The sequence below is a fragment of the Ornithorhynchus anatinus genome, chromosome 17 (assembly GCF_004115215.2).
Source record: "Ornithorhynchus anatinus isolate Pmale09 chromosome 17, mOrnAna1.pri.v4, whole genome shotgun sequence".
Classification (NCBI taxonomy): domain Eukaryota; kingdom Metazoa; phylum Chordata; class Mammalia; order Monotremata; family Ornithorhynchidae; genus Ornithorhynchus; species Ornithorhynchus anatinus.
The window spans coordinates 24904642-24920578 of NC_041744.1; the positions used below are offsets into that span (position 1 = coordinate 24904642).

General features: G+C 37.7%; 1 protein-coding gene across 8 annotated transcripts in view; it reads right to left on the reverse strand.

Annotated features, from left to right (window-relative positions):
• The window catches only part of ROBO1 (roundabout guidance receptor 1), a 797263-nt gene that overhangs the window by 111120 nt on the left and 670206 nt on the right, over positions 1-15937 (reverse strand). For all 8 annotated transcript variants that reach the window (XM_039914411.1, XM_039914413.1, XM_039914415.1 and 5 more), the window contains one exon: positions 4672-4829. In XM_039914411.1, coding sequence (XP_039770345.1) covers positions 4672-4829 — 158 coding nt within the window. The remainder of the gene's footprint in view (positions 1-4671; positions 4830-15937) is intronic.

Sequence of the window (15937 nt, forward strand, 5' to 3'; positions counted from 1 at the left end):
AAATTGTTTTGGGTTGATCAACTTTCTTTTAAGGTTACCTAGAATTCAATATAACACAGACAAATTTTCAGATTTTCCCAAATGATATTCAAGTCCCTATGCTTTGGCTGTTTTATAGTACATGGAAGGATAGGATAACTCTAACTTCAATTAAATGATGAAAGAGAACTATAAATCCGGGAGATTCAAAAATTCTAATGGCTAGAATTCTAAGCAGCTTGATGTGTTATTTTCATCTCTAAACTCTTTATATTCTCTCAGTTGGCTATATTCTTTCTTTTTTTCCTTATATCTAAACCTGGACAGAAATGAATTGCTGCATGAGTTTATACAAGCTTTCTTTCATGCTCCTACACTTTCTCATGCTGCCTCTGAAGCCCCATTTTCATTCTTATTTCATAGTCACTACAAAGGAAATATAAATTTTTCCTTCAAAACTGTAAAGCTGTACTACTAAGTATGAACATCAACCTATTTGCAAAGGTCCTCTACAGCTATACTTGAATGGAGAAGTACGTTACAATGTGATTTCTGTTTTTTGTCTGTTGAGAAATTCTACATTATTAATAATGCTATTTAAAGCAATGCAAAGAAATATGGCAGATTTATTCACTCAAGTTTGCTGCTTAAGCTACGTTCATTTTCCCTCTTCAATGTAAACCCTCATTTCAAAAGAAAGGAACCACTGAGGCAAGTTATCCAAAGATCATGATCAAATCCTCCTATTTGAAGAGACAATATAAGAAATTCTTCTGTCAGGTAAGACAATGGAAGAGTGCCTTCTAAAGAGGCAAGATTTGTAATATAGTGGTTACAACAGACTATAACAGCTCGAAGTCTAGAAGTAGCCTAAATTTAAAATCATCAGAAAGTACAGACGCAGTTGCAAATGAATGACATATTTTTCTTTGTATTGGGTGAGTTTTTGTTCACCCAGGTGGGAGATGAGCATTAAAAGTTTAAGAAAGAAAAGGCACTCATTAAAAAAAAATACTAGAAATTCCTTCAACAAAAAAACTGCAGAAATGCATTGACAAATTGAAAATTCTCTTTATAATGATTTAATGTACTTTAATTTCCTGTTCATCTTCATTCACCTCATTGGGAAATATAAAAAAAATGCACGCATCATAATAACGGAAGAAATTAGGGTGAGCATTTGAGAGCAAAGCTAGAAAAACTAAAATTCTTTGAGAGATCTATTTACTTCAAGAGGATTCATTTTTAAATTATCTGAAAATTAGAAGAACCACTTTACTCAAAATGTCATTTTTTTTTTTCAGAATCACCATACTATAAACCAAAACTTGGTTTTCTAAAGGAAGAATGATGGCCTGAAAGAAGTAATTTCAAACGAGGAGGATTGATTTATAATATGTGCATTTCTTTTGTATGTAAATGTGTATCACAACTCCAATATTTCCTTTCAGCTCAACTTTACACACCACCACAGGTAGCCTTAAAAAATAGTACCATTTCAGATGTTACCACTCCTATCATTAGGAAACATCTCTGATTTATCATCTTGGCAGCATTACGTCTACATCTCTCTTGGACTTTCAAAGATGAAACTACTGGCAGTGAGATGATAACTATGTGTGAGCAGGGCATAAAAGACTGATGAGTGACTGACACTTCATTCCACATTGTTTGCCTATAAAGAGATTTTTGCTGCAATCCCCTTCTTATCCTATACAGGACTTGCTTCCATTTTGGAGACCTGCCTCTCATATATAGATATGACAGTATCGCTCACGGAGAGCAAACCCTCTCTGGGCTGATTCCCATCAAGATGGATGGGACAAAGGCCTCTGCATTGTTATCTTGTTTGAGATATTTTTTTGTTTCTTGTTTGAGATATTCCTTCACCACATTCTGCCTTCCGGCTTGTTTATACCTCCTTTCAGTGCAAGACTGAGCTCCTCATCTTCCCTCCCAAACCCGGTCCTCTCCCAGACTTCTCTATCACCGTGGATGGCACGACTATCCTTCCCGTCTCTCAGGCCCGCAATCTCGGTGTCATCCTTGACTCGTCTCTCTCGTTCAACCCACACATCCTATCCGTTACCAAGACCTGCCGGTTTCACCTCTACAATATCGCCAAGATCCGCCCTTTCCTCTCCACCCAAACGGCTACCTTACTGCTACGGGCTCTCGTTATATCCCGGCTAGACTACTGTGTCAGCCTTCTCTCTGACCTCCCTTCCTCCTCTCTCGCCCCGCTCCAGTCTATTCTTCACTCCGCTGCCCGGCTCATCTTCCTGCAGAAACGATCTGGGCATGTCACTCCCCTTCTTAAACAACTCCAGTGGTTGCCTATCAACCTCCGCTCCAAACAAAAACTCCTCACTCTAGGCTTCGAGGCTCTACATCACCTTGCCCCTTCCTACCTCTCCTCCCTTCTCTCTTTCTATCACCCACCCCGCACGCTCCGCTCCTCTGCCGCCCACCTCCTCACCGTCCCTCGGTCTCGCCTATCCCGCCGTCGACCCCTGGGCCACGTCCTCCCGCGGTCCCGGAACGCCCTCCCTCCTCACCTCCGCCAAACTGATTCTCTTCCCCTCTTCAAAACCCTACTTAAAACTCACCTCCTCCAAGAGGCCTTCCCAGACTGAGCTCCTCTTCTCCCTCTACTCCCTCTGCCACCCCCCCTTTACCTCTCCGCAGCTAAACCCCCTTTTTCCCCTTTTCCCTCTGCTCCTCCACCTCTCCCTTCCCATCCCCACAGCACTGTACTCGTCCGCTCAACTGTATATATTTCCGTTACCCTATTTATTTTGTTAATGAATTGTACATAGCCTCGATTCTATTTAATTGCCATTGTTTTTACGAGATGTTCTTCCCCTTGACTCTATTTATTGCCATTGTTCTTGTCTGTCCATCTCCCCCGATTAGACTGTAAGCCCGTCAAACGGCAGGGACCGTCTCTATCTGTTGCCGACTTGTTCATCCCAAGCGCTTAGTACAGTGCTCTGCACATAGTAAGCGTTCAGTAAATACTATTGAATGAATGAGTGCCAAACAGCTGCTGCTTGGGTATCCAAATAATAATAATAACAATAATAATTATGGTATTTGTTAAGCACTTACTATGTGCCAGGTACTATACTATACAAGGTAATTGGGCTGGACACAGTCCCTACCCACACTGGACTCACAGTCTTAATCCCCATTTTACAGATGAGGTAACTGAGGCACAGAAAAGGGAAATGACTTGCCCAAGATGATACAGCAGACACGTGGCAGGGCTGGGATTAGAACCCAGGACCCTCTGACTCCCAATCCCAGACTCTATTTACAAGGCTATGCTGCTTCCCTGCTATTAACCACTCTCCGCACATTTTCCATCCATAGGATACCATATCATCATAACAAATTTTATGCACACAACAGGCTAACATACTTTTAAATGATATACATTGCATGACTGTAGGTGCAGATTTGGATAATTTTGCTTTACATAAGGTCTACATGATTTACTCATCTGGAAAAGCAGTGCGGTCTAGTGGAAAGAGCAAACACCTGGTTGTCAGAGGAACTGGGTTTCCTATCTGGGATCTGCCAGTGTCCTGCTGTGTGACCTTGGGCAAGTCATTTAAACTTTTTATGCCTCAGTTTCCTCATATGTAAAATGGGATTCAATATCTGTTTTCCCTCCTACTTAGAGTGTGAGCTCCAAGTGGGATAGGGACAGTATTTGATCTGATTAACTGGTATCTACCCAATGCTTAGAACACTACTTGTCATATAGTAATCATTTTAAAATCAAAAACAATAATAATAATAACAGTGATATTTGACTACAGATCAAAAGTGTGAGGAGGCTTACTTACTGTGAATACAGCTTCCATTAGAAAGATAAGTCATTACCTTGTATGAATTACAATTAGCATCTCAACAGTGAAATGAAAATATTAAGCTAAGAAGAACATGCAAAATATCACTGTCAAATTCTTCCCTTTCCTCCTCACTTCTTGATTCAGTGTTATCCATAGTCAACAACGTGTGAAGAAGCACATGGCAATCAAAAGGTAGGGAGCAATGGCTGTGTCCCCCTACTCTGCTGCTCCTTGCAAGTGACTTGCCCAAATTCACACAGCTGATAAATGGTGGAGCTGGGATTAGAACCCCTGACCGCTGACTCCCAAACCTGTGCTCCTTCGACTAAGCCCCACTGCTTCTCTTAAGCGACGATAAAAATTTTAAAGTCAGTGTAAATATGAATAACTTCCTGAGCAACCTCCAATAAGTTTACAGGTTTTAGGAGAGGAGTGCCTTCTGAAAAAGGAAGCATTACTTACGAATTATCCAAAAAGGGTTAAAAAAAAACCCATCATAAAGAGAATTTGGGACAGGGTAATTCCTTGCAAATATTTAATTTGACATATGGCCACACTGTGCCCAAAATTGATTAGTGTGTAATCAATCCAAGAAGTACAAACAAGAAGTATAATTTTCATCACCCCCACCCAAACCCAATAGTGTATGCTCATTTGCTTATTTTGGGGTCTACATGTTCCCCCCCCCCCCAAAAAAAAAAGGAAAATGAAGAAGAACCTCTTGAATAAATAGATTCATAATGTCCTGAAGACATTTTTACTCTTTGTTTATGGACTAAGGATCTCTCCTTCTAAGTTGAGGCATAGTCCTCACTGTGAATTCCATACTAACCGTAATCCTTTCATCTTTATCATCCAGTGATGATCCATCCTTCTTCCACGAAATAGTGGGTTCTGGATGGCCTCGTGGCGGTTGGCATTCCATCACGGCGGGTTCTCCTACAGCCACCATTACATCTGCAGGGTTTTGTCTGAAATCATCGCGTAATACTGAAAGGAAACAAGAGTAAATCACTTTCTTTAATAGTGATCTATGTACCCAAGCCCCTGGCCTAGCCCAGCATGGATGCTATGATGAGGCATTGCAAAAAGCTGTGGTGATGCACGATTCAGTGTCCGGCACATCTAGGTTGTTCCAGCTTCAAGAATATCTTATAATGGCAATTTTACCACACTCCCAACTCAGCATTTGTTCCAGTGTCTCACTTTTCTAAGAAAACATTTTTGCTAATATTTAACCTGCATTTTCCTTTCTGCTAATCAAGGTTTGCAATCTTCCACTTCCCATATGCCTAATGGGACAAACTGATCAGAGTCGTATTTCTAACACCCAGATGAAGACCCGCATAATTGCTTGACCTCAAATTAGAATATTGGTGGATCGTATAAACTACAAGAATAATAAATTAGGAGGAAATTTAATTTCATACCAAAACCAACTGATAATGTGTGTATGGTAATTTTGGTTGTGCATTTCTTGTAGTAAACTGACATTAATCAAGTTTAAAGTGTGGAGGATTTTAAAAAGGAATTAAATGAAGAATTCATTGTGTTCTCAGATCCAAGTTCAATGTCAGGGAAGACTGAGAGATGTTTACAGTGATTTGGCCAAATTAGGGTTACAATTTATTTTCTGGATAAAAAATATTTACAGAAGATACATTCTTCTTATTCTCCAAGCTTAATTAATTCCCAAACTGGTACACAGCAATAAAACTCTAGGCTTGACAACTGTACATAGTACATACGAGGAGGCCTGCTCAGCTAAGTTGGAATTGAACAAATTTTCCACAGAAGAGTACTACAGTCTGAGTTGCTGTTAAGTATTTTCTAGAAACAAAAAGAGTAAACCAAAAAAAATGAAGAAAATAATGTGGGTAATCAAAAATTAAAAAACCATAAAGAGACTCCTCACATTTAGTAAATATGTTAATATGTAAAAGGTAAAAAAGAGATTTAAGCAACAAATTAGTAACAATTTTGGGTAAAACCTGACCCCAAAGTAGCCAGTTCAGGTAGTGGAAAGATAGTGCAATCCATTTGGAAAGTGGGAAACTAATAATGAAGCTGGGGATTTTTATTTCATTACTATAAATTCCAGAACTCCAGAGAGATGAGGGTTAGCTTTTTTCCATTAAAATATACAGATGGCTTCTATTATATTAATAAAAGACTCCCCCCCACAAAAGCTCTGTGTGTGGGGTATAATTATAAGTGTTTTGAATATATGTGTGTTTATGTGGGGGGGCATACTTTCCCCTGCCTCCCTCCCTAAGTCGCCAACCCAATATTTTAAAATAGTCTCATGGATTACAGAACTACAGTGCACAGTATGGTATTGTAACCACTGGCTCCAAATCTTACTTGCATTTGGGGTCCAAAACCTCAAGCAAATTTAAAAGATTGCAAAGCATCTTTCTCTTCACTTTTTGCCCTCCCTTTTCCCCAAACCAAACACACACAATGGAATGAAATGATAAATAAAAAACTACACTGCTGCAGACCCTAAAATGTAAGCTTGCTTTTGAAACACATAAAGAGGTCACTGCATGAGGTAGGGATTTATTGTAACAAGGAGTAGAGAAATTTCAAGTATACAACCTTGCCCTTTGCCTACTTGGTGATAAGGCACTCAATAAATATCCCTGATTGATTGATTGATAATGTAAACTGCACAAATAGAAACTCAGAGGGAAAACAAAGGTGTTACCAAGATATTTCTAATTCAAGTTAATGCAGAATTAATACCTAAAATGATAAAAAAAACCCCAAAATTATATTGCACTGAATATCTACCTATTGTTACTGAATAACAAAGAAAAACACTAGTTTATGAGACTGCTAGACAGGAAATTTCACAATACCTTTTCTTAAATAAAATAAAAAAAGGCTTAAGAAAACTGCTCAAACCTGGAAAACAGCATAAATCGATATTAGCACCTCTTAGGATTTTTAGTACTTTCAAAAGCAACAAAAAATTACAATTCTTGCCTAATAAAAGCAAATTTCTTGTGTAATTTGTCCACTAGTTTGATTTATATTTTGTCTGACAACTGACACCATTTCTCAAACTATATCACTGAATAATAAAATGCCAGGAGAAAGTATCAAAGGTCCATGCCATAGGTACATAAAAATGTTCTTTTTTTCCATTTACTATAAATTACTTTGCTCTTATATTACAAAATGAAAAGCTAACAAAATGTAATATATTAAAGATTATTCAACAGATAACAGCCAAGTAATTATTTTTTCAGCTGAAAAGTATGCACATATGCCGGTTTTGCCTAAGGCTCTGACAATCTTGCAAAAAGTCAAAAAAAGTAAGTATGCAGTATTCATTGTAAATTGAGAATGCTTCATTATGAAGAAGGTGTATTACCAGAAAATACTTCCTAATACAAACTAAGCCCTTTTAGTTTTGAAAGGGGAAGTACATGCATAATTCTCTACATGAAACCATTTGGAATAAAACTAAGATGGATCACTGAAATAAATATGGAGAGTCTTAAGGAAGCACCTTTATTGTTATCAATGCCTTTGACCCAGTGTTTAACAAATGCCATAAAATAAACAAATATTTTTCTTGAGTGCTAGGGTTGATACAAGTCAGTTATAACAAATTCATTTGAAAAAATCATATCCAGTTGCAAATTTTAGTCTATCTCGTATCCAACTATTAATCCAATAATGAAGCAATATGGTATAGTGGTTAGAGTATGGGCCTGGGAGATAGGTCATGCGTTCTAATCCCAGCTCTAACGCTTGTCTATTGTTTGACCATGGACAAGTCACCCATCTTCTCTGGGCCTCAGTTACCTCATGTGTAAAATGTGGATTGAGACCATGAGCCCCATGTGGGACAAGGGGCAGTGTTTAATCCAATTTGCTTGTATCCATCCCAGTGCTTAGTACAGTGCCTAGCACATAGTGTTTAACAAATACCATCATAATCATTATTATTATTATTAATCAAGTGCTTATTGACCATTTACAATGTGCAAAGCACTTGGGAGAGTATTTTAATTTTGACTATGGCTTGAAAGAGAGAGCAAATATTTTCTACTCACTTCACCTATCACAATTCTTCCCTTTGAAGAAGTAGAAATGGTTAAAGGGATCAAACTTCATCCATTTCTAGGGCTGAATAATCCCTGAGGCTTTCAACATGAGACAAAAACAACTGGAAGATTGTTCACACCCCTGTTTACTTGAGCTATGTAGACCAGCCATAAAATCAGACTTCAGAACTAGTCATGAGCTATATGAATTAAGTCTTATCCTAATCATATCTTTCTGAAACTGCATCATCCTACTCACAATCTAACCTTATTCAAATACAAAAAACACTTTTCAATCAGTCTCTTCTCACTGGAGAATTCCAAAACCTCCCAGGGAACTGATGCCCATAGAATTCTTGGTGGCATAGTTTGCACTGACTGCATTTTGAAACACCCATTTTGATCATGGAAATTGTAGAAAAGCAATACAATACTTGGCATGAAAACAATGTTCGAAGAGTACAGGGTTATGCAGTTAAGGATAAGGCCTAGGAAGTCCAGTCCTGACTCTCCAACCCACCATCTTTCCAGGGTGTAAGGCACTCTATGAGCAAATAGGTCTCCCTGGCTACAGATGTCCAACAGGTAAACACAGGATAAGAACGAAGCTTGTCTGAGCACACAATTTCTCTCTCTATATCCTTGTCTGCAATGGCTATGACAGACCTGATGGCACTTTTTAAATAATGATGGTATCTTTTTAAGCACTTACTATGTGCCAGGCACCGTACTAAGCACTGGGGTGGATACAAGCAAATCGGGTTGGACACAGTTGCTGTCCCCTGTGGGGCTCATGGTCTCGATCCACAATTTACAGAGGGGGTAACTGAGGCCCAGAATAGTGAAGTGACTTGCCCAAGGTCATACAGCAGATGTGGCAGAGGAAGGATTAGAACTCATGACCTTCTGATTCCAAAGCCTGTGCTCTATCCACTACACCACGCTTCTCCACAACTTGTTCTTTAAATATTAGAAGAAAAATCTGTGAATCTCCCTTTCATTTAATTGAAAATGAGGCTAGAACTATTTACATTTTTTCTAGCTTTAGAATAATGCTACCAGCAGCTCTTGGCCACCTACAGATTATTGGGCTCCAGGAGACAGTATTTCCAACACGGCTGTCCAACTCTACAAGCCCTGTGCTTAAACAGGGGAGTAGCCCCAATCATCCAACGTACATTTGTGTGTGTGCATATTTGTACATGCATTTGAGATGACACAATACTGTTTTGTGATAACATCCTTCCATTGTAAAGGCACGATACTGGGATGTCACGCATTTAACTTTTTAAAGAAGAAAATAAAACTCATTCAGCATTGCAAACTGTCTTGGTCAAGGGCAAGCAAAAACTAAAATTCCCAGCAGAGAATACTGTGGGATGCTATACAGACACACCTCTTGTTAAATACCAAAATGAGTCACAAAGGAGCCCTGAAACTAGCAGCTTTAATTAAAAGTAGGCATTTTAATAAGAAATAAGCATCATGGAAAAAATTGATGGAGTTGATAAGAGGTGTACTAGCCTATGTAGAATGTGTATGGAAGGGGAAATCCACTTAACATCTCTCTATCTTTTGTCAGTTTATTTTCTAAAACTGGAATTGCATATGTACCTGCCAGTGCATGCACAAGAACTGTATTTTTAGATTTGAAAATTACATTGTCATGCACTATACTGAAATAATCAAAGGAAAATATAGCTTTAATCTAATATAATTATATTATCAGCAACTAACTTTAAAATCTGCTTTGGTTCAGAAGTGCTATTTGTTTAATTTGCAACATTTTATAGTAAAACCATAATTTCTTGGCTTAAATATCATCATTATTAGTAGTATTATTACTGATATTTATTATTATAGTAAGTGCTAGGATAGATACAAGATAATCAGGTTGAATACAGTCCCTGTATCCACACTGTGTGTCTCAGTCTAAGTAGGAGGGAGATCAGGTATTTAATTCTCATTGCCAATTCGGTTGAGAAATCTACAACATAGAAAAGTTAAGTAACTTGTCCAAGGTCAAACATCAAACAAATGGCAGAACTGGCATTGCAACCCAGGTCCTCTGACTCTCAGGCCTATGTTTTTTCCTCTAGGCCATGCTGCTTCACAAATACGAATTATCATACTGAAACTAACTGTTCACATCTGTTAAGCAGCAGTTGGAAAATCTAAATAATACACATAATATCCAGTTATTCTTGAGTTCCTGATGTACCCAAAAAATGGTTGAAATTTACAAACTGTTTTTCAGGATACCAAATTTCATTTTCACACAATAGGAAGAGTAGAAAGTATCAACTAATGTATCAACATAAAGCATTACCTCTCTTCCCTCCACTTTTCACCATAATAGCACCCCAACCCAGCTTCTTATAAAGAGGTCCAATGATGCATTTCAACAGATGCGGCATAAATATGTTAACACTACAGAAAGTCTAGGGTTAATTAGGAGTAGTTTTTAAAAGGCCATTTATTTTCTCTCTAATTTGAAGATGAATGCACTTCTGGGTCATCTTCCATAATTATGTCCTCCTTCACTTTTTTATAGCTTGTAACTTCTTTTATTTTTAAATCTTAAATTATACCTTGGTCAGAATCATGGCAGACCATGTGCTGGGTACGAAATATATATATATTTTTAATGGCATCTGGTTTTAGGTCCTCACAAGTATCAACATGACTAGATTTCCACTGCAGTTTGCAAAATACAGGCCCTCCAAAATTCACATGGACTGCCTTTTATTATACCACTTGTATGACCTTCTACTGCTTCCCAGACTAAGTGATTATGAAACTACAAATTTAGGTCTGTAGCAAATACAGTACGACTGCGCCAATTTGAACTAAGGGCAGAGGGGAGAAGAGTGGAGAGCAAAGAGCTCTCTGAATTAATAAAAAGGTGAGATTTTATAAGGATCTTTTTCAAATGCGCATTTAGGGAGGGTTACAGGATAGTATCATAGGGGTTAAGACAGATACTTCTGAGTTTTAACTCAGCAACCCTACTGATATGTGACAAAGCAGTTTAGCAGACTCTCTGTTGCAGAATCCTCCCCTAAAAAAAGCTTGAGTGCTGGGCACACCTTCCTGCCCAAGCTCTTGTGAGGACTAAATTATTCAATGCTTGTATGGCACTTAGGGTATACATCGTTCATTTACTCTGCAAAGTTATATTATTACTATTAGTCATTGGCTAGAGAACGGCCAAATTTTGGCTGCTGGTACGAGAAAGGACAAAGAATCCCATTGATAAGGGTTGGTAAATGTAAAAGTGAAAAATGGATTCAGGATAGCCTGCCTTTTACAGAGAAAAATCCAGTCAGGACAGCTAAATTCTAAACTCATTTGCCAGGGACTCACTGTGTGGCCTAAAATAAGACTCACTATGCCAGTTTACTTTAAAATCAGGTTATTTCTTCTCATGTTAGCAATATTTTATGAGCCGACCGACCATTTGTCCTTGTTTAATCAGGATGGTTCAGGATTTTTGCACTTTTAGGAATATGCTGAAATTTTAGGATTGAGATTGTCCAGGCTACACTGTTAAATCTGCCTTGCACCAAACCTCAGGAGCTCATTTTAAACCCACGGACTTGAAACATCTAAACTGGAATATCCTCAGTACAAATTCAAACTGGGTCCCAGAGAATTGCGGGATTATAATATTGGGGTCCCAAACTGATAAGGAACTTTGACTCTCTCTTCCTATCTCTATTTTCTCTTCTACTCAATGAGAGGGAAGAAAAAGATATGCAAATTTAAGCTGGTTTTCTAATGCCCCAATTTTAAATGAAAAATAATGTCCACCTATCGAAGAGTTGGAGTGTGTTTGGGGAATGAGAAGAAGTTAAAAAGTCAATTTCCAGTGAAGCCATTTTCCAGTCTCCCTTTATTTCCACATTTGAACAACTTTAGAAAATCACTAAACCTAGAAATAATTAAAGGAACCAGAAAAGAGGATGAAGTGAATAGAAGGCCAAAGTTGGTGGGCGATTAAGATAAAATGGACCTGGAGGAAAAGATGAGGATGGGAAGAAATACTAATAAGTGATAGACACAGAGTGATTATGAAGGAAGAGAGGGGAAGGAACTGGTGCAGTAGATGGGAGAAGTGTGGAACAGCGGTAATAGTTAAGGGGTCAAAGGTTATTATATTAGCTTCAGTAGTTCCACCACAAAATAGCTGTGGTAGCCTGGTCATTGTAACCCCATAGAGGATCACAACTCCAGATATAATAACCTTATTGAATACTAATAGAATTGACTATTGCCTTGACGATGCACCTTATTCACTTTGCAATTGTCTACAGTTCTTTTAAATCTGAAAATCCTAGGTAGATTTCTGATTTCTAAGTAGACAGGAGATAGGTTATAATGGTTGTAAGTAAAATAAAATAAACAGTTCTAATCACATTTTGAAGTGACAATCATGTCATATGATCAAGAGAATTCAGTTTCCTCTCTAAAAACAGTACTTTCACAAAAAAAAACAACAACTAAAAAACTCTTTCAAATGTTCCAGGTAGTTCCTTATATACAAAACCAGTTGCAGATTGAAGGGGAGGATTTGGAATTGGCCATGATTAAAGCAAGGGAACCAAAATTCTTGTGCTACATATTCAGGGGGCCAATTACAACTTCAACTTTTTTCTACTTAAAAGATGGATCCCGATAAGGCAAATCTAGAGTGATGTTTGAAAATCTGTGTTGATAGCATTTATTGCACCTGACATGTACATGGGATTTCATGGGTGCCATTACATGAAATGACAACTCAATTCTACTGATGATCAGTATAGTCAATTGACATCTGATAGATTACAAAGCAATTTTTGCTGAAAAAAATTCCAAAAGGGTTTAGTACCCAGCAAATTGGGGAACATTTTGAGAGTAGGCAGGAACAAGAAAGAGTTTGAGGATTTTGAGTCAGAAAACGGGGAGGAGAAAACAAGGGGGAGGATGAGGAAAGGAAGAGGTGACTGCAGAAACAAAGGAAGGAAGTTAGATGTCAAAAGATAGATCCTCAGATTTTAAGTACATTACATATATGTCCTTAGGGAAAGGTATTTATCTTCAGAGATGAGATACAAAACTGGGATTGTATATCAATTACCATTCTCACCTCAATGTCATCTTAAAGATGAGCTGCTCTAATTAATGTAAGGTAGTGATCACATTTTAATTCTAATATTCACTCGCCCTGAATATCTTCCTATAGATTTCCCCAAGTCTGGAGTCCATGTATGGCAAGGTCCTGGATTTTTTCTAAAAATCTAAATTGTATTAACATGAAAATCAGCTCAGTATATCTAAACTTCTTGAAAAAAAGTTTCAATACCCCAGTACACTTTGCCAGGGTAATTCTGTCTTTTGAAATGTTGCCTAGAACAAAAAGAGGGTGTGCTGCTAAGGTTGGTGGAATAGGTAGGGAACAAAATCCTAAATGAAATCACCTGGAAGCCAATTTGATCATGGCAGCACAGTCCAATCAGAAACAAAATTCATTACTCAAGGAACTAAAATGGTTATTTAAAACACAGGGTCAAAAACAAATTAAACTGGGGGAATCTCAATTAGAACACAATTTGAAGAACTGGAAGCAAAAGCCGCCTTTTAAGACCAAGCTTCCAAATGCTGAATAAAGTGGATGACTGAAATGGTTCAAAAATACGATGCTTCCCTATTCTTCCCTTTAAGAGGTGCCACATGATTTATTTAGATAATTTAGACTTCCATAGTTCATGATACCATTATTTTAAGACAGACCAAGCCTGAATAAAGAATTATCACATTTTCTGATCAATTAAAAATTGCTACTGGGGGCATGCTAAATTTTTTTGGAGGTTAACTATAATTGCTATGACTCAATTTGTAGATAGTGAAACACAGCTTTCATTTTAAAATACACAAACCACAACTATCATGAATCATTATCATTATGAATGAAAAGTAGAGTGTAAGACGCATTGAACACTTCAATAATTTGACTTTTCAAGGAGTCTTCAAAACTAGCTCACCAAGTCTGTTATGAACCATTTATTTTAACATAATTCTCTTACTCCCAAAAGAGGTGAAGGAGCATTATGGCTTATATTTAGAGCTCTTCATCTACCCCTAAGGAGTTTCCATCCTAGTCTAATAATCCAGATTAAGAATGTACAAAAACTGGGTGGTATTGGGCAATAAGAGAACGTCAGTGAAACAATAAAATACAGAAATAAAATACCCATCTAAAACATACATAGACCAATACCTTGCTCCTGCCTTCCCCTCGAAATAGGTTTCTGCATTTGAAAGGTTCCTTAATTTAGGATGGTCTACTCTAAACTGAAATGTATAAATTTCACATTAACCTACCAACCTCTAAGTCCCTCCCCGTTTTAGGCTATCCAGACTACAGAATAATAATGAGCCTATGTCCACTTTGAGGAGATTTCTGTCCTCAAGGAAATGACAAGTAATTATTGTGAGTACTTTCTGCTTTTTTTCTAAGATGACGCACAGTTCTGGGGATTGTTCATTTTCTGGTCAGTTATTCGACAAACTTCTAATAACTCCTCCTGCTAGTAGCTAGATTCATTAGAGTAAACCCTGGTTCCAGGTACTTAAGAGGTTAAATGGCTATGCAAGCAGCCTCTCCTTTTATAACTGTTTATTAAAGATACTATCTTAAGCAAGAAGAATGAAAGTTTCATTCAATGACACACATTTCCCCTCAAAAAGCATTAGAAGCAATATGGGATCAAACATGATAAAAGCAAAGCAATATAAACAAAGCCTGCTCCACCAAGATTAAAATTTTGAGCCATGCATATGCTTTTTTAACATTCTGACAGTTCATTTCATGGGTTTACTCTGTTAAGTTTTCATCAGATAGAGCACTGAATAAATTGTCTCTTTTCATGTACAACATGCTCACCTAGGTCAATAGCTTCTAAGTTAGGTCTTCCAGATCCCATGTGTCTCAGCTTGTGGTTATCAGGTGTAAAGCAAATTCATTTACAGCCTAGATTACAGTTTGGCAACTGGTGGGCTATACAGGCTCTAAGGGCTGAAGCCACCACAACTTCAACCAGCACTCTCTAGTGGGTAAACTCATTAGAGGAAGCTCATTAGGCTAATTCTGTTCTATTGTATTCTCTTAAGTACTTAGTACAGTGTTCTGAAGATCAGTCCATTAATTGTATTTATGGAGGGTTTACCATGTGCAGAGTACTGCACTAAGTGCTGGGGAGAGTACAATATAACAAAGTAGGTAGACGAGTTCCCTGCCTACAGCAAGCTTATGGCCTGGTGGGGAAGACAGACATTAATGTAAACAAATTATGAATGTGTACATGAATGTGAATGTACATGTGTACATAAGTGCTATAGGAATGAGGGAGGGATGAATAAAGGGTGCAAATTCAAGTACAAGGGGGATGCAATATTCAGGCACTTATGCAATTTTGTATTGCTTTTCAGTAACCAATGTTATTAACTGGGAATGGGAAAAGTAGGAAATGCTCAATAAATCTCATTGATTGACTTTGATAAGGCACTCCAAGACTACATCATAGCTCACCAGCTGCTGCAGTTGGGTTTCTCTCTTATAACCCTTCACCATGTATGCAATATGTAACTAATGAATAATCTCTCTCAGGGTACCTGCCCATAGGTATCTAGTAAGACAAACTGGAGATACTGAAACCCACGTGACAGCTGCCAAAACTGGTACTAAATATGTAAACACCGTCTCTTCCGTTAGTCCTGAAAAAATATATTCCAAATATAGTAAGAAGCAGGAAGTGTCTTGTGATCATGAGTAATCAGATCAATTTTAACACACACCCAAAATATGAGCAAAGTTTAAAGCCACAATCAACTTTTAGGTACTAGGAAAAACATGAAAAAATCTGTGTCTCGCTTTGGCATAACTGAATTACTTTTGTCCTTTAACAGATCCCAGTTGGAAGAGAAAATTTTCTTGTAAATTGAATGAGTACAGTTTTCCTTTTCCACAGAGAGCAGCTGCAACTCCTACCTTTTTAC